This window comes from Neopsephotus bourkii, unplaced genomic scaffold (genome assembly GCF_033783945.1).
Source record: "Neopsephotus bourkii isolate Nb327-2 ecotype Australia unplaced genomic scaffold, CSIRO-AGI_Nbou_v1 NB_1040, whole genome shotgun sequence".
NCBI lineage: Eukaryota > Metazoa > Chordata > Aves > Psittaciformes > Psittacidae > Neopsephotus > Neopsephotus bourkii.
Window position 1 is genome coordinate 17,019 of NW_026901529.1, and position 27,411 is coordinate 44,429.

General features: G+C 57.8%; 2 protein-coding genes across 2 annotated transcripts; both read right to left on the reverse strand.

Annotated features, from left to right (window-relative positions):
* Nucleotides 1-1,217: 1,217 nt before the first annotated feature.
* Nucleotides 1,218-14,520, reverse strand: RBM23 (RNA binding motif protein 23). Its single transcript, XM_061360989.1, has 14 exons — nucleotides 14,504-14,520; nucleotides 14,346-14,420; nucleotides 12,820-12,867; nucleotides 12,680-12,729; nucleotides 11,829-11,888; nucleotides 10,612-10,752; nucleotides 9,138-9,191; nucleotides 7,739-7,856; nucleotides 6,380-6,532; nucleotides 5,211-5,348; nucleotides 3,803-3,868; nucleotides 2,572-2,758; nucleotides 1,715-1,807; nucleotides 1,218-1,306 (listed from the first exon to the last, which is right to left on the reverse strand). Exons 2-14 carry the CDS (start codon nucleotides 14,409-14,411, stop codon nucleotides 1,218-1,220), a joined length of 1,263 nt encoding a protein of 420 aa, XP_061216973.1. The 5' UTR covers nucleotides 14,412-14,420; nucleotides 14,504-14,520.
* Nucleotides 14,521-15,503: 983 nt separating this feature from the next.
* Nucleotides 15,504-25,572, reverse strand: PRMT5 (protein arginine methyltransferase 5; the record flags this gene model as incomplete). Its single annotated transcript, XM_061360990.1, has 11 exons — nucleotides 15,504-15,675; nucleotides 15,911-15,975; nucleotides 16,632-16,748; nucleotides 16,849-16,942; nucleotides 18,112-18,221; nucleotides 20,022-20,197; nucleotides 21,606-21,728; nucleotides 22,268-22,326; nucleotides 22,419-22,496; nucleotides 24,103-24,264; nucleotides 25,409-25,572. Coding segments are annotated over 11 exons (1,301 nt in total), but the record flags the coding sequence as incomplete, so codon positions are not given.
* Nucleotides 25,573-27,411: the final 1,839 nt, after the last annotated feature.

A 27,411-nucleotide genomic window follows, 5' to 3' on the forward strand; every position in this document is an offset into this window, starting at 1 on the left:
AAGAACGGTGTTGCCCCTTTAAGAGGGGTATTGGGGGCTATTAAAAGGGTATTGGACCCATTTAAGGGCGTGTTGCCCCTTTAAGAGCGGTTTTGGCCCCATTAACAGGGCATTACCCCTTTAAGAGAGTCATTAAGGTGGCATTGCCCCTTTAAGAGTGGTGTCGGCCCCATTCAGGTAGCATTGCCCCTTTAAGAGACTCATGGCCCCCATTAAGAGGGGTCTGACCCCTTTAAGACCGCTATGTAGCCCCTTTAAGCCCCTCCCCTCTTACCAACGCCGCTCCTCATTGGCTCAGTCGCTGGCCCCGCCCCTCCTCGTTCGCCATTGGTGGATTTTTATTTTTTTTTATTCTTTTTTGGTGTTTTTTTATTTCCAGAAACCAAAAAAAAAGAAAAAAAAAAAAAAGAAAAAAACCCCAAAATCCCGAAGTTTCGAAGGGGGGGGGGAGGGGGCAGCGTTGGCCCCGCCCATCCTCCCCTTGGCCCCGCCCCCCTTCTGCGACGGGGGGCGGGGCCAAAGGGAGGGGGCGGGATCTGTGGTGGGAGGGGGCGGAGCCAAGTTACCTGTAAGGGGAGAGGGGGGGGTGTGACGCACTTTGGCGCCCCCTGGTGGGTGGAGGGCGCGGAGCCCCCTTTGGCCCAATGGAGCCCCCCCTTTCTGCCCCATAGATTCCCCTTTATGCCCCATAGATTCCATTTCTGCCCCACAAATCTCCCCCATTCTGCCCTATAGATTTCCCCCATACATTGTTTCTGCCCCATTGATCCCCATAGATCCCCTCTCTTCTCCATAGATCCCATTTCTGCCCCATAGATTCCCCCCTTTCTGCCACACAGATCCCCCCCATTCTGCCCCATAGTTTCTGCCCCATTGATCCCACCCCTTTGCCCCATAGATCCCCCCCTTTCTGCCCCATAGATCCCCTTCCTTCTCCATAGATCACATTTCTGCCCCATAGATTCCCCACTTTCTGCCCCATAGATTCCCCCATTCTGCCCCATAGATTATGTTTCTGCCCCATAGACCCCACCATTGTACCCCATAGATCCTTCCCTTTCTGCCCCATAGATTCCCCCCATTCTACCCCATAGATACCATTTCTGCCCCACAAATCCCCCCCCTTTCTACCCCATAGATCCCCCCCATTCTACCCCATAGATACCATTACTACCCCATAGCTCCCCCCCCCATTCTGCCCCATAGATCCCCCCCTCTCACATGGTCTGTGGGGAGAAGAGCCCCGACAGCGTGAGGCACTGCGACGCCAACGTCTGCGAGGCCAAGTTCAGCGCCGGGCTCAGGGCTATGGGGAGACAGAGGGGGAGATGTGGGGCTGCCCCATAGATAGAGACAGAGACCCTGCCCCATAGAGACCCATAGACCCCCTTATCCCAGCACTCTACCGCCCCCTAGCGGCCGCGCCGCACCGCGCTGCCTGCACCCCCCCTCCCATTGGCCCATAGAGGAGGGGGCGTGTCCTCATCTGACCCCGCCCCCTGCAGCACTATACCGCCCCCTAGCGGCCGCGCCGCAGCGCGCTGCCTGCACCCCCCCCCATAGCCCTCCATAGGCACCCCATAGAGCCCCATAGCGCCCCATAGACCCCCATAGACCCCCATAGAGCCCCATAGACCCCCATAGACCCCCATAGACCCCCATAGAGCCCCATAGACCCCCCATAGAGCCCCATAGACCCCCATTGCCCCCTTACCAGTGAGCGCCGCGGGGTTCAGCGCCCCCAAGGGCAGGGCCCCATTGAGCTGCAGAGCGGCCTGGGCCGTGCTGGGCAACTGCAGCCCGGAGCCTATGGGGAGACAGAGACGCTATGGGGCAGGAGCCCCAGAACCAGCCCCTTACCCTGCCCCATAGAGCCCCATAGGAACCCATAGCCCCATAACCACCCCGTGCCCCATAACCAACCCCTTACCCTGCCCCACAGCCCCCCATAACCACATAACTCCCCCCTCTGCCACATAGGCCCATGCTCTATAGCCCCATTAACACCCCCCTTTGCCCCATAACCACCCACCCAGTGCCCCATAGCCCCACAACCCCCTCCTATGCCCCATAGCCCCATAAGCACCTCTCTGCCCTGTAACCACCCGCCTGCCCCATAGCTCCCTGTATCCCACAGCCCCCTGCCTGCCCCATAGCCCCCCTGTGCTCCATAGCCCCATAACCCCTATAGGCCCATAGAGCCCCCATAGCCCCATAGAGCCCCCATAGCCCATTAACCCCCATAGCCGCATAGACCCCTATAGCCCCATAACCCCCCACAGACGCCCCATAGACCCCCATAGGGACCAATAGCCCAGAGAACGGGGGCGTGTCCTCATCTGACCCCGCCCCCTGCAGCACTATACCGCCCCCTAGCGGCCGCGCCGTAGCACACCACCCATACCCCCCCTCCCATTGGCCCATAGAGGAGGGGGGCGTGTCCTCATCTGACCCCGCCCCCTGCAGCACTATACCGCCCCCTAGCGGCCGCGCCGCAGCGCGCTGCCTGCACCCCCCCCCCATATCCCTCCATAGACCCCCATAGACCCCCATATCCCCCCATAGCCTCACCCTCAGCCAGCTTGGCCATAAGCTGGAGCCGGCCAGTAGCCCCCAGTAGCTCCGGTTCCTCGGGGCCCTCGGGGGGCAGAGCGGGTTCGGGGCCCTCATGGAGCTGCCCCACACGCATGGGGCGCCCGGCGAGCTCGAAGCCATTGAGCTGCTCTAGGGCCCGGCGGGCGCATTCGGCCTCGGAGAACTGGGGGGGGAATGGGGGGATGGGGGGAATGGGGGTCAATGGGAGTCAATGGGAGTCAATGGGCGGGAATGGGGGTTAATGGGGGGAATGGGGTCAATGGGGATCAATGGGAGTCAATGGGAGTCAATGGGGATCAATGGAAGTCAATGGAAGTCAATGGGGATCAATGGAAGTCAATGGGCGTCAATGGAAGTCAATGGGCGTCAATGGGCGTCAATGGGGATCAATGGAAGTCAATGGGGGTCAATGGGAGTCAATGGGGGTCAATGGAAGTCAATGGGCGTCAATGGGCATCAATGGAAGGCAATGGAAGTCAATGGGCGTCAATGGGCGTCAATGGGCGTCAATGGGCGTCAATGGGCATCAATGGAAGTCAATGGGGGTCAATGGGCGTCAATGGAAGTCAATGGGGGTCAATGGAAGTCAATGGGAGTCAATGGGCGTCAATGGGCGTCAATGGAAGTCAATGGGCATCAATGGAAGTCAATGGAAGTCAATGGAAGTCAATGGGCGTCAATGGGGGTCAATGGAAGTCAATGGGCGTCAATGGAAGTCAATGGAAGTCAATGGGCGTCAATGGGCGTCAATGGAAGTCAATGGGCGTCAATGGAAGTCAATGGGCGTCAATGGGAGTCAATGGAAGTCAATGGGCGTCAATGGGCATCAATGGAAGTCAATGGGCGTCAATGGAAGTCAATGGAAGTCAATGGGCATCAATGGGCGTCAATGGAAGTCAATGGGCATCAGTGGGTCACAATGGGCTCAATGGGCATCAATGGGTCTCAATGGGCTCAATGGGTCTCAATGGGCATCAATGGGTCTCAATGGGCTCAATGGGTCTCAATGGGTCTCAATGGGTCAAAATGGGCATCAATGGGTGTCAATGGGCATCAATGGGTCTCAATGGGCATCAATGGGTCTCAATGGGCATCAATGGGTCACAATGGGCTCAATGGGTCACAATGGGTCTCAATGGCCATCAATGGGCTCAATGGGTCCCTATGGGTCCCTATGGGTCCCTATGGGTCTCTATGGGGCTCTCACCGTGATGAAGCCGTAGCCCTTGGACTGGCCGGTGTCCGGGTCCCGCATGAGGACGATGCTCTCGATCTGTGGGGCAGAGACCCCCAATGGGCTCCGGGCCCTGCCCCCCCACCCCATCCCTATGGGTCCCCCCCTAATGGCACCCTCTATGGGTCCCGCTATGGGTCCATCAATGGGTCCTGCTATTGGTCTATCAATGGGTCCATCAATGGGTCCATCAATGGGTCCCGCTATGGGTCCATCAATGGGTCCCGCTATGGGTCCATCAATGGGTCCTGCTATGGGTCCCGCTATGGGTCCATCAATGGGTCCATCAATGGGTCCCGCTATGGGTCCCTCTATGGGTCCATCAATGGGTCCCGCTATGGGTCCATCAATGGGTCCCGCTATGGGTCCCTCTATGGGTCCATCAATGGGTCCATCAATGGGTCCATCAATGGGTCCATCAATGGGTCCCTCTATGGGTCCATCAATGGGTCCATCAATGGGTCCATCAATGGGTCCATCAATGGGTCCCTCTATGGGTCCCTCTATGGGTCCATCAATGGGTCCATCAATGGGTCCATCAATGGGTCCATCAATGGGTCCCGCTATGGGTCCCGCTATGGGTCCCGCTATGGGTCCCGCTATGGGTCCCGCTATGGGTCCATCAATGGGTCCATCTATGGGTCCATCTATGGGTCCATCTATGGGTCCATCTATGGGTCCATCTATGGGTCCATCTATGGGTCCATCTATGGGTCCATCTATGGGTCCATCTATGGGTCCCGCTATGGGTCCATCTATGGGTCCCGCTATGGGTCCATCAATGGGTCCCGCTATGGGTCCATCAATGGGTCCATCAATGGGTCCCTCTATGGGTCCCTCTATGGGTCCATCAATGGGTCCATCAATGGGTCCATCAATGGGTCCATCAATGGGTCCCGCTATGGGTCCGCTATGGGTCCGCTATGGGTCCGCTATGGGTCCGCTATGGGTCCACTATGGGTCCCTATGGGTCCAATGGGTCCCTATGGGTCCATCAATGGGTCCCTCTATGGGTCCATCAATGGGTCCATCTATGGGTCCCGCTATGGGTCCCGCTATGGGTCCCGCTATGGGTCCCTCTATGGGTCCCGCTATGGGTCCCTCTATGGGTCCTGCTATGGGTCCCGCCATGGGTCCCGCTATGGGTCCCGCTATGGGTCCCGCTATGGGTCCATCAATGGGTCCCTCTATGGGTCCCGCTATGGGTCCATCAATGGGTCCCGCTATGGGTCCCGCTATGGGTCCCGCTATGGGTCCCGCTATGGGTCCCGCTATGGGTCCCTCTATGGGTCCCGCTATGGGTCCCTCTATGGGTCCCGCTATGGGTCCCGCTATGGGTCCCGCTATGGGTCCCGCTATGGGTCCCGCTATGGGTCCCTACCTTGCCGAAGGGCTCGAAGATGCCCCTCAGCATCTCCTTGGTGATGTTGCAGTGCAGGGACCCCACATAGAGGCGCATGGGGCCCCCCGATCCCTTCTGCAGGTTGTTGGCCATGGCCGCCAGCCGGTTCTTCTCTGCCTGTGGGGACAAGGGGGGAGATGTGGGGCGCAGACCCATAGAGACCCCATAGAGACCCATAGACCCCATAGAGACCCATAGAGACCCCATAGGGACCCATAGAGACCCCATAGAGACCCATAGACCCCATAGAGACCCATAGAGACCCCATAGGGACCCATAGAGACCCCATAGAGACCCATAGAGACCCATAGAGACCCCATAGAGACCCATAGAGACCCCATAGGGAGCCATAGGGCAGAGGGAGCGCGGCCTCAGTTGACCCCAGTACTATGGCGCCCCCTAGTGGAGGCGCTGCCTGGGCCCTGCTGTAAGCCCCATAGAGACCCATAGAGACCCATAGAGACCCCATAGACCCCCATAGACCCCCCATAGACCCCCATATCCCCCCATATCCCATAGACCCCCATAACCCCCCATAGACCCCCATAGCCCCCCCATAAACCCCCATAGACCCCCATATCCCCCCCATAGACCCCCATAGACCCCCATAGACCCCCATAGACCCCCCATAGACCCCCATAGCCCCCCATAGACCCCCATATCCCCCCATAGACCCCCATAGAACCCCATATCCCCCCATATCCCCCATATCCCCCATAGACCCCCATATCCCCCCATAGACCCCATAGCCCCCCATAGACCCCATATCCCATAGACCCATAGACCCCCATAGACCCCCATAGACCCCCATAGACCCCATAGACCCCCATAGACCCCCATAGCCCCCTCAGTATGTCCACATGGAGGTGGGCGTGTCCTCACCTAACCCCGCCCCCTGCCGCACTATACCGCCCCCTAGCGGCCGCACCTAACACACCACCCATACCCCCCCCTTCCCATTGGCCCATAGACGAGGGGGGCGTGTCCTCACCTGACCCCGCCCCCTGCCGCACTCTACCGCCCCCTAGCGGCCGCGCCGCAGCGCGCTGCCTGCACCCCCCCCCCCATAGCCCTCCATAGGCACCCCATAGACCCCCATAGACCCCCATAGCACCCCATAGCGCCCCATAGCGCCCCATAGCGCCCACCTGGGAGGCCTGCACGATGATGGGCACGCCGAGCAGGCGTTGGCCGGTGAGGCCGATGGCCAAGGGCACCGATTGGATGTCGCAGAACTCGACGTAGGCGATGCCCTTGGAGCGGCGCGAGTTCCGGTCCGAGATGATGCGGACGTCCCGGACCTGGGGGGACCCATAGGGACACATAGGGACCCATAGAGACCCATAGAGACCCATAGAGACCCATAGGGACACATAGAGACCCCATAGAGACACATAGAGAGACCATAGAGACACTAAGGGGGGAGCATAGAGATGATGGGGATTGCCCTAGACACGACAGGGGCTGCCCCATAGAGGTTATGGGGAGTACCCCATAGAGACAATGGGGACTGCCCTATAGAGACAACGGGAAGTGCCCCGTAGAGGCAATGGTTCCTGCCCCATAGAGACAATGGTTCCTGCCCCACAGAATTAATGGGGCTGCCCCATAGAGGTGATGGAGACTGCCCCATAGAGGCAATGGAGACTGCCCCATAGAGGTGATGGAGACTGCCCCATAGAGACAATGGGGACTGCCCCATAGAGGCGATGGTTCCTGCCCCATAGAGACAATGGGGACTGCCCCATACAAACAATGGGAAGTGCCCCATAGAATCTGTGGGGCTGGCCCATAGAGGGAATAGGACTGCCCCACAGAGACAATGGTTCCTGCCCCACAGGAGCTATGGGGCTACCCCATAGAGGCGATAGCTCCTGCCCCATAGAGACAATGGCACCTGCCCCATAGAGTCCATGGCTCCTGCCCCATAGAATCCATGGCTCCTGCCCCATAGAGGCAATGGTTCCTGCCCCACAGAATCTATGGGGCTGCCCCATAGAAACAATGGCTCCTCCCCCACAGAAGGAATGGCTCCTGCCCCACAGAATCTATGGGGCTGCCCCATAGAGACAATGGTTCCTCCCCCACAGAAGCGATGGCTCCTGCCCCACAGAATCTATGGGGCTGCCCCATAGAGACAATGGCTCCTCCCCCACAGAAGCAATGGCTCCTGCCCCACAGAATCCATGGGGCTGCCCCATAGGTGCAATGGTTCCTGCCCCATAGAGACAATGGTTCCTGCCCCATAGAGGCGATGGTTCCTGCCCCATAGAGACAATAGTTCCTGCCCCACAGAAACTATGGGGCTGCCCCATAGAGACAATGGCTCCTGCCCATAGAGACAATGGCTCCTGCCCCACAGGAGCTATGGGGCTGCCCCATAGAGACAATGGCTCCTCCCCACAGAAGCAATGGCTCCTGCCCCATAGAATCTATGGGGCTGCCCCATAGATGCAATGGTTTCTGCCCCATAGAATCCATGGGGCCGCCCCCGGGCGGGCTCTGACCTTGCCGACGGCCGAGAAGAAGTCCTCGAGGTCGCGGGGGCGGATGCGCGCCGCCAGCTGCATGCAGAACACGGTGCGGGCGTCGCGCTCCTCCGGGCTCAGGCTGCCCAGCGGCTCCCTGCACACGGCACAAAGCATGTTAGAGCGTGTTATCACGTGTTATCGCATGTTAGAGCATGTTAGAGCGTGTTATCGCCGCCAGCTGCATGCAGAACACGGTGCGGGCGTCGCGCTCCTCCGGGCTCAGGCTGCCCAGCGGCTCCCTGCGGGCACGGGACAGAGCGGGTTATCGTATGTTAGAGCATGTTATCGCATGTTATCACGTGTTAGAGCGCGATATTGTGTTATCGCATGTTATCGCGTGTTTATCGCGTGTTCATCGCATGTTATCGTGTGTTATTGCATGTAATCGCGTGTTTATCGCATGTTATCGCGTTTATCGCGTGTTATCGCATGTTATCGCGTGTTTATCGCGTGTTATCACGTGTTATAGTGTGTTATCGCGTTCATCGCATGTTATCGCGTGTTTATCACATGTTATCGCGTGTTTATCGCGTGTTATCACGTGTTATCGTGTGTTATCGCATGTTATCGCGTTTATCGCATGTTATCGCATGTTATCGCGTGTTATCGCATGTTAGAGGGTGTTATCGCGTGTTAGAGCGTGTTATCGCCGCCAGCTGCATGCAGAACACGGTGCGGGCGTCGCGCTCCTCCGGGCTCAGGCTGCCCAGCGGCTCCCTGCACACGGCACAGAGCGTGTTAGAGTGTGTTATCGTGTGTTGTCGTATGTTAGAGCGTGTTATCGCGTGTTAGAGTGTGTTACCGTGGGTTACCGCATGTTAGAGTGGGTTAGAGCATGTTATCGTGTGTTATCGCCTGTTAGAGCGTGTTATTGCATGTTATCACATGTTAGAGCATGTTATTGCATGTTATCATGTGTTATTGCATGTTACAGCATGTTAGAGCCTGTTATCGTGTGCTATTGAATGTTAGAGCCCGTTATCATGTGTTATCATGTGTTAGAGCATGTTATCATCTGTTATTGCACGTTATCATGTGTTATCGCATGTTGCAGCGTTATCGTGTGTTATCGCATGTTAGAGCCTGTTATCATGTGTTATCACGTGTTAGAGACTATTATCCCATGTTAGAGCCTGCTAGTGTGTTATCGCATGGTAGAGTGTTATCACATGTTACTGTGTTACAGCATGTTACAAAATTATCCCATGTTATCCCGTGTTCCTATCCCATATTATCCCATATTCCTCTCCCATGTTATCCCATGCTATCCCATGTTACTGTCCCATGTTATCCCATGTCACTATCCCATGTCTATCCCATGTATATCCCATGTATATCCCGTGTTCTCCCATGTTATCCCGTGTTCTCCGCTCACCGCACGGGGCTCTTCTCCCGGTACAAGGGGCTCTTGCTGTGCCCAAAGCGGCGCCTGGGGGGGAAACAGGGCAATGAGGGCGATTTTGGGGTGTTTTGGGTCATTTGGGGTCATTCTGATGTATTTTGGGGTGATTTTGGGTGGTTTTGGGGCATTTTGGGGTGATTTTGGGGCATTTTGGGGCATTTGGGGTCATTCTGATGTATTTTGGGGTATTTTGAGTGCATTTTGGGTGATTTTGGGGTGTTTTGGGTCATTTTAGGGTGATTTGGGGCCGTTTTGGGCTGATTTTGGCCGTTTCGGGGTGTTTTCAGGCGGATGTAGGGTCGATATGGGACCGATAAGGGGCTGATATGGCATCGCTATGGGGTTGATATAGGGCCGATATGGGGCAGATGTGGGACCGATACAGCATCGATATGGGGCTGATATGGGGTCAATATGGGATGTGGGACTGATATGGGGCTGATATAGCATTGATATAGGGTCGATATGGTGTCGATATGGGGCCGATATAGTGCTGCTATGGGGTCGCTATGGGGCTGATATGGAGTCGATATGGCGTCGATATGGGGCCGATATGGCATCGATATAGGGTCGATACGGAGCTGATATGGGACTGATATAGACTCGATATGGGGCCGATATAAACTCGATATGGGGCCGATACAGACTCGGTATGGGGTTGCTATGGGGTCTCTATGGGGTCCCTATGGGTCTCTATGTGTCCCTATGGCTCTCTATGGGGTCTCTATGGGTCTCTATGGGTCCCTATGTGTCTCTATGGGTCCCTATGGGTCTCTATGGGGTCCCTATGGTTCTCTATAGGGTTTCTATGGGGTCTCTATGTGTCTCCATGTGTCTCTATGGGGTCTCTATGTGTCTCTATGGGGTCTCTATGGGGTCTCTATGGGTCTCTATGGGGTCTCTAGGGGTCTCTATGGGTCTCTATGGGGTCTCTATAAGGTCCCTATGGGGTCTCTATGGGTCCCTATGTCTCTCTATGTGTCTCTATGTGTCTCTATAGGGTCCCTATGTCTCTCTATAGGGTCTCTATGTGTCTCTATGGGTCTCTATGTGTCCCTATGGGGTCTCTATGGGGTCTCTATAGGGTCTCTATAGGTCTCTATGCGTCTCTATGTGTCTCTATGGGTCTCTATGGGTCTCTATGTCTCTCTATGGGGTCTCTATAGGGTCCCTATGTGTCTCTATGTGTCTCTATGGGGTCTCTATGGGGTCCCTATGTCTCTCCATAGGTCTCTATAGGGTCCCTATGTGTCTCTATAGGGTCTCTATGGGTCCCTATGTCTCTCTATGGGGTCTCTATAGGGTCCCTATGTGTCTCTATAGGGTCTCTATGGGTCCCTATGTCTCTCTATGGGGTCTCTATGGGTTCTCTATGTGTCTCTATGGGGTCTCTATAGGGTCTCTATGTGTCTCTATAGGGTCTCTATAGGGTCCCTATGTGTCTCACCGGGCGCGCTCGTCGCGGCGTCGGTCCCGGCTGCGGGAGCGGCTCCCCCCCCCCCGGCGCCGGTCGCGGCTGCGGCTCCGATGGCGGCTCCGGCGCTCGCGGCTCCGGCTCCGGCGGCGCCGATCCCGGTCCCGGCTCCGGCTGCGGGGACACGGCCAATGGGGAGCCCCATTGAGATCCATTGGGTTCCATTGGGTTCCATTGAGACCCATTGGGTTCCATTGGGTTCCATTGGGTTCCATTGAGCTCCATTGAGACCCATTGGGTTCCATTGGGTTCCATTGGGCTCCATTGAGCCCCATTGAGACCCATTGAGACCCATTGGGTTCCATTGGGTTCCATTGGGCTCCATTGAGCCCCATTGAGCCCCATTGAGCCCCATTGGGTTCCATTGGGTTCCATTGGGCTCCATTGAGCCCCATTGAGACCCATTGAGACCCATTGGGTTCCATTGGGTTCCATTGGGCTCCATTGAGACCCATTGGGTTCCATTGAGACCCATTGGGTTCCATTGGGCTCCATTGAGACCCATTGGGTTCCATTGGGTTCCATTGGGCTCCATTGAGCCCCATTGAGACCCATTGAGACCCATTGGGTTCCATTGGGTTCCATTGAGCCCCACTGACACCCATTGACACCCATTGAGTTCCATTGAGCTCCATTGAGCTCCATTGGCTTCCATTGACGCCCATTGACACCCATTGAGTTCCATTGAGCTCCATTGGGTTCCATTGGGTTCCATTGAGCTCCATTGAGCTCCATTGGGTTCCATTGAGCTCCATTGGGTTCCATTGGGTTCCATTGAGCTCCATTGAGCTCCATTGGGTTCCATTGAGCCCCATTGGGTTCCATTGACGCCCATTGACGCCCATTGACTCCCATTGACTCCCATTGACCCCATTGAGCCCATTGACCCCCATTGACTCCCATTGGGTCCCATTGACACCCATTGACCCCCATTGACTCCCACTGAGCCCCATTGACTCCATTGACTCCCATTCACTGCCATTGATGCCCATTGACTCCATTGAGCCCGTTGACCCCATTGACTCCCATTGACCCCCATTGAGTCCCATTGACTCCCACTGACCCCCATTGACTCCCATTGACTCCCACTGACACCCATTGACCCCCATTGACTCCCATTGACTCCATTGACTCCCATTGACACCATTGACTCCCAGTGACACCATTGAGCCCCATTGACCCCCATTGACCCCCACCTGTGTCTGTGCTCGCGGCTCCGGCTCCGGCTCCTGCTCCGCTTCTTCCGGCTGCTGGGAGGGGGGAAAGGGGGTGAGGACCCCAAATACCCCCGTTGACACCATAGGGACCCCATTAACCCCCATTAAACCCCATTGGGGCCACATTAAACACATTTAGACCCCAGTAACCCCCTTTAGGACCCCACTAACCCCCTTTAAATACCATTAACCCCCATTGGGACCCTACTAACCCCCATTACACCCCATTAACCCCCATTAGAGCCCCATTAACATTCATTGGGACCCCATTAAACCCCTTTAGACCCCATTGAACCCCATTGTGACCCCATTAAGCCCCTTTAGACACCATTAACCCCCATTACGACCCCATTAACATCCATTAGGACCCCATTAAGACCCCATTAACCCCCATTACGACCCCATTAACCCCCATTAAGACCCCATTAACCCCCTTTAGACCCCATTAACCCCCTTTAGACCCCATTAACCCCCATTAGGACCCCATTAACCCCCATTGGGACCCCATTAACCCCCATTAGGACCCCATTAACCCCCATTAGGACCCCATTAACCCCCATTAGGACCCCATTAACCCCCTTTAGACCCCATTAACCCCCATTAGGACCCCATTAACCCCCTTTAGACCCCATTAACCCCCATTAGGACCCCATTAACCCCCTTTAGACCCCATTAATTCCCATTAGAGCCCCATTAACCCCCTTTAGACCCCATTAACCCCCATTAGGACCCCATTAACGCCCTTTAGGCCCCATTAACACCTCTTAAGACCCCATTAACACCCATTGGGACCCCATTAACCCCCATTGCTCCCCATTACCCACCTGCTCCCGCTTTCCTTCTTGGCCTCTTTGCTGCCTTCCTCTGGTGCCTGCTGGACACAAAGGAAGTCCATAGGAGTCACGTGACCTCTATGGGCCCCACCATCACGTGACCACCCCCAATCACGTGACCCCCCCCTCACCTGAGCTGCTGGAGCCTCTGCCTGCGCCTTGGAGGGGCCGGGCTGGGCCTGGAAAGGGGGAGGGGGGGGTTAGGGGGGGGTCATGGGCCCCATAGAAGCTATAGGGCTGCATTGGGAACCTATGGGAGCCCATTGAAACCCATACAGAGCCCATTAACACCCATTGGGAGCCCATTGAACCCCATTGGGACCCCATTAAAGTGCATTAGGACCCCATTTGCTCTCTTCAGACACCATTAAACCCCACTGAAAACCCATAAACCACACTAGGACCCAATTAACCCTCTTTAGACCCCAATAAACCTCGTTGGGACCCCATTAACCCCCATTGGGACTACATTAACCTCCTTTAGACACCAATAAACCTCATTGGGACCCCAATAACCCCCTGTAGGCCCCATTAAAACCCCTTTAGATCCCATTAAACCCCGTTGGGACCACATTAACCCCCTTTAGACGCCATTAAACCCCATTGGGACCCCAATAACCCCCATTAGAACCCCATTAATCCCCACTGGGACCCCATTAACCCCCTTTAGACCCCATTAACCACCCATTAAACCCTGTTGGGACCCCATCAACCCCCATTAGGACACCATTAACCTCCTTTAGACCCCATTAATCTCCATTGGGACCGTATTAGCCCGCTTTAGAGCCCATTAAACCTCCTTAGACCCCCATTAAACCTCATTGTGACCCCATTAAAACCTTTTAGACCCCATTAACCCCCTTTAGGCCGCATTAAACCCCATTAACCCTCTTTAGACCCTATTAAACTCTGTTGGGACCCCATTAGGACCCCATTAACCCCCATTAGGAGCCCATTAAACCCATTGGGACCCCATTAGGACCTTATTAACCCTCATTGGGACCCCATTAGACCCCCTTTATACCCGTTTAACCCCATTTAGACCCCATTAACCCTCTTTAGACCCCAATAAAACCCATTGAGGCCCCATTAACACCTATTAGGACTCCATTAACTGCATTGGGACCCCATTAAACTCCTTTAGAGCCCATTAAACCCCATTGGACCCCCCACTAAACCCGTTTAGACCTTACTAACCCCCATTAGGACCCCATTAAACCCACTTAAAACCTCGTTGGGACCCCATTAACCCCTTTAGACCCTGTTAAGCCCCATTGGGACCCCATTAAACCCCATTGGGACCACATTAAACCCTATTGGGACCCCATTAAACCCCATTGGGACACCATTAACCCTCTTTAGCCGCCATTATTCTCCATTGGGACCCCATTAACCTGCTTTAGACCCCATTAAACCCCATTGAAGCCCCATTAACCCACATTATGACTCCATTAAACCCCATTGGGAGCCCGTTGAACCCACTGGGACCCCATTAACCCCCACAGGGACCCCATTAAACGCCATTGGAACCTAATTAACCCCCACTGGGACCACATTAACCCCCATTGGGACCCCATTAACACCCATTAGAACCACATTACCCCCCATTAGGACCCCATTAACCCCCATTTAGCCCCCCCATAGCCCCCCCTTTCACCTCCTCCTTCTTATAGGGTGCCTCCAGCATGGCCTCGATGACGATATCGAAGTCGTCTGACGTCATCGCGTCCGTCTGATAATGGGGGGGGGGGTCTCAGTCCTCCAAGTACCCACAATGCCCCTCGCCCCCCCCCCCATCATCCCCATAGCACTCACCGGGTCCTGCAACGGGTTCGAGCCTGCGGCCTCCATCTTTAAAAGGGGGCGGGGGGAGGGGATAAAGGGGGGGGATCCCCCCTTACGTCGACGCACGCTGCGATGACGACACCGATGACGTCACACAAAGACCTCCTCGTTGGCGAAACCCGCCCGAATCCACCCCAAAAACGCAGCGGCCTAACCCCGAAACCCGAGCGCGCCCCCTAGCGGCGCGGAGGAACGCGCATGCGCACTGCGCTCGTCGCCCCCCCCACCCTTCTCATTGCTTCCCCCCCCACCACCAAAACAATCCGACTTCCCCCCCCCCGCGTTGATGACGCAATCCCGGTGCTCTATGACGTCACAACGCACGGCGCTGACGTACCGGGGCCTCCTTCTTCGGTCGGGCCTTAACGGCGAGAGCGGCGGCGGCGGCGGCGGCCCCGGACGCGGCGCTCAAAGATGGCGGCGGCCTCCAGAACCTTCCCCCCGCCTTCCCCGAGTCCTCGTTGCCGCGCTCTGATTGGGCGCCGCGCGGCCCGCCTCCCGCTTCCCATTGGGTGAAGGGCGGGGACGAAGCGAGCCGACGCGCTGCCATTGGCTCGGGGCGGGGCCGCGCGCTGATTGGCCGTCGCCACGGTAACGCCGAAACCACGCCCCCCTCCTCCTCCCCTCTCCCCCCTCCCTCCCTCCGGGCGCGTTGCCATGGCGACCCGCGGCCTAGCGGAGCCTGCGCTGCGCGTTCGGAAGCGTTTAAAGCGCTAAAGAAGCGTTTAAACGGTGGCCAGCGGGCGTTGGACCTATCGCGATCGCTGTCGCGATACGCACGGGGCCTCCTAGTAGGTGTTTAAGGGGCGGAAAAGAGCGTTTAAACGCTGTTATAAGGCCCCGTCCGAGCAAGATGGCGGCCGCCGTACGGAGCGCTCCAAGATGGCGGCGCCCATGCGGCGATGGCCGTCGAGGCCTCGCGTCGGCCTCGTCTGGGCCTCCAGCCCATAATAAGCAGGCGGAGCGGGCAGGCAAAGGCGTTTTATTGGTCAGAGGCCGATGGTGTAGGAGCGGCCGGTGGGGTTGTGAAGGGCGGAAGGGACGGGAGCCGTCACGGCCCACTCGTACCAGACCTTCTTCGGGGTGGAGCAGCGCCAGAAGGCCACGGTCACCTCCTCGCCTGCCTTTACCGGTAACGGTTGCTGTTGGGGGAGGGGGGGGGGTTAAACAAAGGAAAATGGCGGCGATGAGGAGGCCCCAACCCCATTGGAGTCAATGGGAGAGCGGCCAAAATGGCGGCAGCCGTGTGAGGAGGGGCGGGGGGGAGCCAAAATGGCGGCGGCCGCGTGAAGGAGAGAGGGAAGCCAAGATGGCGGCGCCCATTAGGGGTAGCCAAGATGGCGGCCGCTATGGAGGCGGCCATGTTGGGGCCCGCACCTTGAGGGGGAAGAAGATGGGGAACCATGAGAACATCCCCGGGGAGTGCGTTTCCGGGCGGATACCTGCGGGGGTCATGTGACAAGGGGGGGGGGGGTCATGTGACCGCGAGAGGACACGCCCCCCGTCATCGCCCACCACGTGTTCCTCGCAGCCCTATTGGCTGAGAGGGGGATGAGCCCCTCCCAGAGGGCTGGCTTCCTATTGGATGATCGGAGGTGCCCGTTGATGCCCATTGGACACCATAGAGCCCGTTTGTTCCCAGGGACGCCCATTGATGCCCGTTGGCGCTATAGAGCCCCATTGGCCCCCATAGACCCCATAGACACCCCGTAGCGCCCCATAGAGCCCCATAGACCCCCATAGACCCCCCTTAGCGCCCCATAGACACCCCTTAGTGCCCCATAGAGCCCCATGGAAGCCTCTTAGTGCCCCACAGACACCCCATAGAGCATCACAGACCCCCACTTCGTGCCCCATAGAGACCCACAAAAACCCCATAGAGCCCCATAGACACCCCTTAGCACCCCATAGACACCCCATAGAGCCCCATAGACACCCCATAGAGCCCCATAGACACGCCTTAGCACCCCATAGACACCCCTTAGCACCCCATAGATCCCCATAGACACCCCTTAGCACCCCATAGACACCCCATAGACCCCCCATAGACACCCCATATCCCCCCATATCCCCCCCATATCCCCCCATAGCCCCCTACTGAGGGTGATGTCCCCATAGAGCGTGGTCTCGAAGTAACCGGCGAAGCCGTGGAGCACGGAGTCGACCTGGACCCGGAAGGCCAGGAGGCGGTACCGGCTGTTGTCATTGGCTGCCTCTGCCGCAGGGAGCCACGCCATTGGTCGGCACCTCTGTAGAGCCAGCCAATGGGGATTGAGGGGGGATATGATGGCATCAGGGAGCAGCCAATCACGTACCGGGGTTGGGGTGCTGGAAGGTGAAGCAGGGCTGGGGGGCGGCCAATTGGTGGTAGTTGTGGAGGCGGACGACGTAGGGCATCTCGAACTGGGCCTATGGGGCAGGGACCCATAGCGGGAGCCATAGCAAGACCCATAGAGGGACCCATTGATGGACCCATTGATGGACCCATAGCGGGACCCATAGCGGGACCCATAGCGGGACCCATTGATGGACCCATAGAGGGACCCATAGAGGGACCCATTGGTGGACCCATAGAGGGACCCATTGATGGACCCATAGCGGGACCCATAAGCATCCCCGTTGACCCCCATAACCCCCCATTGACCCCCATAACCCTTCCATAACCCCCCCAATGACCCCCATAATCATCCCCATTGACCCACATATCCAGGCCCATAGCTGCCCCTTACCCAGCCCCATAGCTGCCCCATACCCCCACATTGACCCCCATACCCAGCCCCATAACCCCCCCAACTGACCCCCATACCCACCCCCATAACCCCCCCATTGACCCCCATACCCAGCCCCATTGACCCCCATTGAACCCATAACCACCCCCATTGACCCCCACACCCAGCCCCACACCCAGCCCCATAGCCCAGCCCCATTGACCCCCACACCCAGCCCCATTGACCCCCCCATAGCTCCCCCATTGACCCCCACACCCACCCCCATTGACCCCCATACCCACCCCCATTGACCCCCATGGAGCCCCATGACCACCCCCAAGCCCACCCCATAGCTGCCCCATAACCACCCCCTGGCTGCCCCATGACCATCCCCTGGCTGCCCCATAACCACTCCATAACCACCCCATAACCACTCCACAACGACCCCACAACCACCCCATAACCGCCCCATAACTGCCCCATAACCACCCCATTGACCCCCATTGACCCCCATACCCAGCCCCATTGACCCCCATACCCATACCCATACCCAGCCCCATAGCTGCCCCATAGCCTGCCCCATAGCTGCCCCATAGCCTGCCCCATACCCAGCCCCATAGCCTGCCCCATAGCTGCCCCATAGCTGCCCCATAGCTGCCCCATAGCAGGGGGTACCTCTGGGTCCCGGTCCCTCTCGCGGCAGCCCCGCACCCACCCCCATTGACCCCCATTGACCCCCATTGACCCCCATACCCAGCCCCATAGCTGCCCCATACCCAGCCCCATAGCCAGCCCCATAGCCTGCCCCATAGCCTGCCCCATAGCTGCCCCATAGCCTGCCCCATAGCTGCCCCATAGCGGGGGGGGTACCTCTGGGTCCCGGTCCCTCTCGCGGCAGCCCCGCACCTCGGTGTAGAGCTTGGAGGAGGAGATGGGCGCCAGGAAGGAGCTGTAGGAGCAGGGGATGCTCACCCCCCCCGCTGCCCGCACCGCACCAGTACGAGACCAGGATGAGACCAGTATGAGACCAGTATAACCCAGTACAACACAACACCAGTACAACACCAGTATGAGACCAGTATGACACCAGTACAGCACCGGTATAACACCGGTATGACACCAGTATGACACCGGTATGAGACCGGTATGACACCAGTACAGCACCAGTATAACACAACCCCAGTATAACACCAGTATGACACCGCTATGACACCAGTACAGCACCAGTATAACACCAGTATAACACCAGTATGAGACCAGTATGACACCAGTATAACCCAGTACAACACCAGTATGACACCAGTATGACACCAGTGCGATACCAGTACGACACCAGTGCGACACCAGTATGACACCGGTATAACACAACACCACTATGACACCAGTATGAGACCAGTATAACACCAGTATGAGACTGGTATGAGACCAGTATGACACCGGTATGAGACCGGTATGAAACCGGTATAACACCAGTACAACACCAGTATGACACCAGTATGACACCAGTATGACACCGGTATGACACCAATATGACACCAGTATAACACTGGTATGACACCGGTATGGCACCGGAATGACACCGGTACAACCCCATTATACCCCATTATAACTCCATTATACCCCATTATAACCCCATTATACCCCATTATAACCCATTATAACCCATTATAACCCTATTAGAACCCATTGCAACCCATTATAACCCCATTATACACCATTATACCCCATTACAACCCATTCTAGCTCCATTACACCCCATTATAACCCATTCCCCCCATTGTAACCCCATTACAACCCATTAAACCCCATTATACCCCATTATAACCCATTATACCCCCTTATAACCCCATTACACCCCATTATAACCCATTATACCCCATTATAACCCATTATAAGCCATTATACCCCATTACACCCCATTATAACCCCATTATAACCCATTATACCCCATTATAACCCCATTCCCCCTCATTATAACCCCATTACACCCCATTATACCCCATTATACCCCATTATAACCCCATTATACCCCATTATAACCCCATTATACCCCATTATAACCCCATTATACCCCATTATAACCCCATTATAACCCCATTCCCCATTATAACCCCATTATACCCCATTATAACCCCATTACACCCCATTATAACCCCATTATACCCCATTATAACCCCATTACACCCCATTATAACCCCATTATAACCCCATTACACCCCATTATAACCCCATTACACCCCATTACACCCCATTACACCCCATTACACCCCATTATAACCCCATTACACCCCATTAAACCCCATTACACCCCATTATAACCCCATTCTAACCCCATTGCCCTCACCCTTACATTCTCCCCATCCACACCCCTCACTTCATTATCCCCAACCCCATTATAACCCCATTACACCCCATTATAACCCCATTATAACCCATTATAACCCCATTACACCCCATTATAACCCCATTATACCCCATTATACCCCATTATAACCATTATAACCCCATCCATAACCCCATTATACCCCATCCTACTCCCACATTCCCATAACCCCATTATAACCCCATTACACCCCATTATAACCCCATTTACCCCATTAAACCCCATTATAACCCCATTATAACCATTGTAACCCCATCCACCCACCCCACCCCATTATAACCCCATTACACCCCATTATAACCCCATTATGACGCATTATAACCCCATTATACCCCATTATAACCCCATTAAACCCCATTATACCCCATTATAACCATTGTAGCCCCATCTCCCTCACCCTTGAGGCAGTGCTGGGCCCCATCCAGGCACTCGGGGCTCAGTTCATTGTCCCCAAAGGACCCCAAGAGCTCGGACACCACCAGGTCGGCCCCTTCGGGGGGGCTCCAGCCCCTCATATCCTGCGCCACCACCGTCACCTGCGCCCCCCATTCCTCGTACTGCCAGCTCTGCAGCCTGGGGGGGATATGGGGGGCTATGGGGTGCTATGGGGTGGCTATGGGGTGGCTATGGAGGGCTATGGGGGGGGGAAAAGCAGCGCGCTGCGGCGCGGCCGCTAGGGGGCGGTATAGTGCGGCAGGGGGCGGGGTCAGATGAGGACACGCCCCCTCCTTTTGCCTTGTCTGGTGCGGCGTGGCCAGCAGGGGGCGGTATAGTGCTGGGATATGGGGGGATATGGGGGGATATGGGGGGTCTATGGGGGTCTATGGGGGGTCTATGGGGGGTCTATGGGGGTCTATGGGGGTCTATGGGGGTCTATGGGGGGTCTATATGGGGGTCTATGGGGGGTCTATGGGGGGGTCTATGGGGGGTCTATGGAAGTTAATGGGGGTCTATGGGGGTTTATGGGGCATCTATGGGGGTTTATGGGGGCTCATGGGGGGCTCTATGGGTCTATGGGGGTCTATGGGGGTCTATGGGGGTCTATGGGGGGCTATGGGGGTCTATGGGGGTCTATGGGGGTCTAGGGGGGTCTATGGGGGTCTATGGGGGGTCTATGGGGGTCTATGGGGGTCAATGGGGGTCTATGGGGGTCTATGGGGGTCTATGGGGGTCTATGGGGTGGCTATGGGGGTCTATGGGGTGCCTATGGAGGGCTATGGGGGGGGGTGCAGGCAGCGCGCTGCGGCGCGGCCGCTAGGGGGCGGTATAGTGCTGCAGGGGGCGGGGTCAGCTGAGGACACGCCCCCCTCCTCTATGGGCCAATGGGAGGGGGAAGGGTGCGGCGCGGCCAGTAGGGGGCGGTAGAGTGCTGGGGTAAGGGGGTCTATGGGGGTCTATGGGGGGTCTATGGGGGTCTATGGGGGGTCTATGGGGGGTCTATGGGGTCTATGGGGTCTATGGGGGTCTATGGGGTCTATGGGGGTCTATGGGGGGTCTATGGGGGTCTATGGGGTTATATGGGCTATGGGGGTCTATGGGGGTCTATGGGGGGCTATGGGGGTCTATGGGGGGTCTATGGGGGTCTATGGGGGTCTATGGGGGTCTATGGGGGGTCTATGGGGGTCTATGGGGGTCTATGGGGGTCTATGGGGGTCTATGGGGGTCTATGGGGGTCTATGGGGTGCTATGGGGGTCTATGGGGGTCTATGGGGGCCTATGGGGGAATATGGGGGGCTGAGGCAGCGCGCTACGGCGCGGCCGCTAGGGGGCGCTATAGTGCTCAGGGGGCGGTATAGTGAGGGGCGGGGTCTATGGGGCTATGGGGTCCTATGGGTCTCTATGGGGTCTCTATGGGTCTCTATGGGGTCCCTATGGGTCTCTATGGGGTCCCTATGGGTCTCTATGGGGTCTCTATGGGGTCTCTATGGGTCCCTATGGGGTCTCTATGGGTCTCTTGGGGTCTCTATGGGGCAGGGCTCACGTGACCACGGCGTTGGGGTTCTTCTCCACGGCGTAGATCCTGATTGGCCGCCCCGCTTGGCGGGAAGCTCGGAGGGCGGCGCTCACCAGCGGGCCCCGCCCGGCCCCCAGCACCATCACCACCCTATGGGGCAGAGCCAGGTGTGGGGCGCCCCATAGGGACCCATAGGGACCCATAAGTGGGGTAGGGGGACCCATAGGGACCCATAAGTGGGGTAGGGGGACCCATAGGGACCCATAAGTGGGGTAGGGGGACCCATAGGGGGGGTAGGGGGACCCATAGGGACCCATAAGTGATGCACAGGGACCAGGGCTGGGACCCATAAGTGATGCACAGGGACCCATATGTGACCCATAGGGACCCATAAGTGATGCACAGGGACCCATAAGTGACCCATAGGGACCCATATGTGACCCATAGGGACCCATAAGTGATGCACAGGGACCCATAAGTGACCCATAGGGACCCATAAGTGACCCATAAGGGACCCATAAGTGACCCATAAGTGACCATAAGGGACCCATAAGGGACCCATAAGTGAGGGACCCATAAGGGACCCATAAGTGAGTTAGGTAGACCCATAAGTGGGGTATGGGGACCCATAGGGACCCATAGGGATGTGGGGCACCCCATAGCCCCATAGGGCGCCCCATAGCACTCACTGCACATTGGTGTCCTTCTCCTCCTCAGGCACCCGGTCCAGCAGGCACCTATATATCGCCTTATAAGGAAGAAATGGGGGCGTGGTTATGTTAATGAGGCACGGAGGAGCAGCCAATGGGAGGCCTCGGCCCCTGCCCAAGCCCCGCCCACCTGCTGGTATTGGGAGTATTTGATTGGATCCTTCTCGAACACCTCATAGGTCTGCGACTCCAGGTTGTCCATAAGGGGCTATGGGGGGGGGGGCGTGGCTTGTGAGTGCCTTATATGGGCAGGCCACGCCCCCTCCCTGTTCAAGCCATATATGGGAAAGCCACGCCCCCTTCTCTCCCCATTCACCCCTATAGGCTCCATTGCAACCCCCATAGACCCCATTGCAACCCCCATAGGTATCATTGCCAGACCCATAGAACCCCATATCCAGCCCCATAGACCCCATAGCACCCCACTGGCAGCCCCATAGACCCCATTCCAACCCCATAGGTTTCACTGCCAGCCCCATAGTGCTCCCCATAGACCCTATTCCAACCCCATTCCAACCCCATAGGTTTCACTGCCAGCCCCATAGCGTGCCCCATAGCACCACATATAACCCCAATGGCAGCACCATAGACCCCATTCCAACCCCCATAGATTTCACTCCCAGCCCCATAGCGCGCCATAGCACGTACCATAGCATCCCATAGCCAGCCCCACAGTGTTCCCCATAGCACCCCATATCCAGCCCCATAGCGCCCCATATCCAGCCCCATAGCACCCCATATCCAGCCCCATATCCAGCCCCATAGCGTGTGCCCCACACCTGCAGGGGGCTCTGCAGGTAGTCCAGCCCCACATCCAGCCCCATAGCACCCCATATCCAGCCCCATATCCAGCCCCATAGCGCCCCATAGCGCCCCACACCTGCAGGGGGCTCTGCAGGTACTCCAGCCCCATAGCGTGTGCCCCATAGCGCCCCACACCTGCAGGGGGCTCTGCAGGTAATCCAGCCCCATAGCACACCCCATAGCGTGTGCCCCATATCCAGCCCCATAGCGTGTGCCCCACACCTGCAGGGGGCTCTGCAGGTAGTCCAGCCCCATAGCACCCCACATCCAGCCCCATAGCCAGCCCCATATCCAGCCCCATAGCGCCCCATAGCGCGCCCCATACGCAGGCCCCATATCCAGCCCCATAGCACCCCACATCCAGCCCCATATCCAGCCCCATAGCACCCCATAGCCAGCCCCACATCGCGCCCCACATCCAGCCCCATAGCACCCCATAGCGTGTGCCCCATAGCGTGCCCCATACGCAGCCCTCATATCCAGCCCCATAGCACCCCATACCCAGCCCCATAGCCAGCCCCACACCTGCAAGGCTCCATAGTCCAGCCCCAGCACCCCATAGCGCCCCATAGCGCCCCATAGCACCCCATAGCCACACCTCATAGAGCCCCATACTCCAGCCCCATAGCACCCCATAGCGCCCCATAGCGCCCCATAGCGCCCATAGCGCCCCACACCTGCAAGAGCCCCATAGCGCCCCATAACCCAGCCCCATAGCACCCCATAGCGCCCCATAGCGCCCCATAGCGCCCCATAGCGCCCCACACCTGCAGGGGGCTCTGCAGGTAGTCCAGCCCCATAGCACCCCATAGCGTTCCCCATAGTGTGTGCCCCATAGCGTGTGCCCCATAGCGCCCCACACCTGCAGGGGGCTCTGCAGGTAGTCCAGCCCCATAGCGCCCCATAGCCAGCCCCATAGCGCCCCACACCTGCAGGGGGCTCTGCAGGTACTCCAGCCCCATATCCAGCCCCATAGCACCCCATAGCGCCCCATAGCGTGTGCCCCACACCTGCAGGGGGCTCTGCAGGTAGTCCTCGTAGCCGCGGGCGAAGAGGTCGTAGGCGGAGGGGGGGGGCCGGTGCTGGCCCAGGTGCTCCAGGTACTGCAGGTACGAGCCCAGGGGCTTCCCCCCATGGCGGGGGGCCCCGCTCAGCACCACCTGCACCTCCAGCTGCCACACAGGGACCCATAGAGACCCATAGACCCCATAGAGACACATAGGGACCCATAGAGACCCCATAGACCCCATAGAGACCCCATAGAGACCCATAGAGACCCATAGAGACCCATAGAGACCCCATAGGGACCCATAGAGACCCCATAGGGAGCCATAGGGTAGAGGGAGCGTGGCCTCAGTTGAGCCTGGCACTATGGCGCCCCCTGGTGGATGAGCAGCAAGGCGCTGCCTGGGCCCCTCTATGCCACCCCATAGGGACACATAGGGACACATAGAGACCCCATAGAGACCCCATAGGGACCCCATAGGGACCCATAGAGACCCCATAGAGACCCCACAGAGCCCCATAGAGACCCATAGAGCCCAATAGAGCCCCCATAGAGACCCAATATCACCCCACAGACACGCAATAGATCCCCACAGAGACCCCACAGACCCCCATAGACCCCCATAGCCCCCCATAGACCCCCATAGACCCCCATAGCCCCCCATAGACCCCCATAGACCCCCATATCCCCCCCATAGACCCCCATAGACCCCCCATATCCCCCCCATAGACCCCCATAGACCCCCCATACCCCCCCATATCCCCCCCATACCCCCCCATATCCCCCCCATACCCCCCCATACCCCCCCCATACCCCCCCATACCCCCCCATATCCCCCCCATATCCCCCCATACCCCCATACCCCCCCCATATCCCCCCATATCCCCCCATATCCCCCCATATCCCCCCATACCCCCCCATACCCCCCCATACCCCCCATATCCCCCCATACCCCCCATATCCCCCCATATCCCCCCATACCCCCCCATACCCCCCCATACCCCCCATATCCCCCCATACCCCCCATATCCCCCCCATATCCCCCCCATACCCCCCATATCCCCCCCATACCCCATATCCCCCCATATCCCCCCCATATCCCCCCATATCCCCCCATAACCCCCCCATATCCCCCCCATATCCCCCCATACCCCCCCATATCCCCCCCATACCCCCCCATCCCCCCATATCCCCCCATATCCCCCCATACCCCCCATCCCCCCCATATCCCCCCATAACCCCCCATACCCCCCCATATCCCCCCATACCCCCCCATACCCCCCCATATCCCCCATATCCCCCCCCTATACCTTAAGCAAGCGGCCCAGTAAGCGCTGGTGGGCTCTGGAGAGCACTGGGAACCCTTTCTTATTGGTGAGGAAGAGACTGGTGGGGAGCAAGGCCGCCTTAATGGGCTCCCCCAGCCAGCGGTCAATGGCGGCACTGGAGGGCAGGTCCGGCCCCACTTCTAGGGCTGGCAATGGGGGGGAATGGGGTCAATGGGGGGGCTATGGGGGGCTATGGGGTCAATGGGGGGGGCTAGGTTATGAATGGGATCCAATGGGATCAATGGAGGGGGCTATGTTATGAATGGGGGGTTATGGCGCCCCCTTGTGGTGGGAAGCCACTCTTGGCCACGCCCCCTTCGGCCTTGGCCACGCCCCCTTTTGGAGCTATGTAATCAATGGGGGGTATGGGGTCAATGGGGGGGTATGGGGTCAATGGGGGGCTATGGGGTCAATGGGGGGGTATGGGGTCAATGGGGCTATGGGGTCAATGGGGGGCTATGGGGTCAATGGGGGGCTATGGGGTCAATGGGGGCTATGGGGTCAATGGGGGGCTATGGGGAATGGGGTGCTATGAGGTAGGGGGCTATGGGGTCAATAGGGGGGCTATGGGGTGTATGGGTGCTATGGGGTCAACGGGGTGATGGGGTCAATGGGGGGCTATGGGGTCAATGGGGGAGGCTATGGGGTCAATGGGGGCTATGGGGTCAATGGGGGGCTATGGGGTCAATGGGGGGCTATGGGGTCAATGGGGGGGATGGGGTCAATGGGGGGCTATGGGGTCAATGGGGGCTATGGGGTCAATGGGGGGCTATGGGGTCAATGGGGGGCTATGGGGGCTATGGGGGGGGGGGCTAGGTTATGAATGGGATCAATGGGATCAATGGAGGGAGCTATGATAATGGGGGGTACCATTTGGGTGCTATGGGGTCAATGGGGTGGTGTGGGGTCAATGGGGGGCTATGGGGTCAATGGGGGGCTATGGGGTCAATGGGGGGGTATGGGGTCAATGGGGGGCTATGGGGTCAATGGGGGGCTATGGGGTCAATGGGGGGGTATGGGGTCAATGGGGGCTATGGGGGGCTATGGGGTCAATGGGGGGCAATGGGGTCAATGGGGGGCTATGGGGTCAATGGGGGGCTATGGGGTCAATGGGGAATGGGGTCTATGGGGGTGCTATGGGGTCAATGGGGGATATGGGGTGAATGGGGGGGGGGTATGGGGTCAATGGGTGCTATGGGGTCAATGGGTGCTATGGGGTCAATGGGGGGGCTATGGGGTACAATGGGGTGCTATGGGGTCAATGGGGGGCTATGGGGTCAATGGGGTGCTATGGGGTCAATGGGGGCTATGGGGTCAATTGGGGGGCTATGGGGTCCATGGGGGCTATGGGTCAATGGGGGGTATGGGGTCAATGGGGTGCTATGGGGTCAATGGGGCTATGGGGTCAATGGGGGGGGTATAGGTGATGGGGGCTATGAGCACTATGCAGGCAAGGGGGTCAATGACTACCAACGGGCTGTTATGGGGTCAATGCAGTGCTATGGGGGGCTATGGGGTACAATGGGGTGCTATGGGGTGATTGGGGGGCTATGGGTGTCAATGGGGTGCTATGGGGTCAATGGGGTGCTATGGGGTGCTATGGGTGTTAATGGGGCTATGGGGGGCTATGGTCAATGGGGGCTATGGGGTCAATGGGGGCTATTGGGGTCTATGGGGGGCTATGGGGTAAATGGGGGGCTATGAGGCAAGGTGGGGTCAATGGACGACAATGGGGGGCTATGGGGTCAATAGGGCTATGGGGGATATGGGGTAGAGGGTATGGGGGGCTATGGGCGCTATGGGGGGCTATGGGTTCTATGGGGGGCTATGGGGTCTATGGGGGGCTATGGGGTCAATGGAGGGAGCTATGTTATGAATGGGATGCTATGGGATCAATGGGATCAATGGAGGAGCTATGTTATGAATGGGGGGCTATGGGGTCAATGGGGGGCTATGGGGTCAATGGGGGGCTATGGGGTCAATGG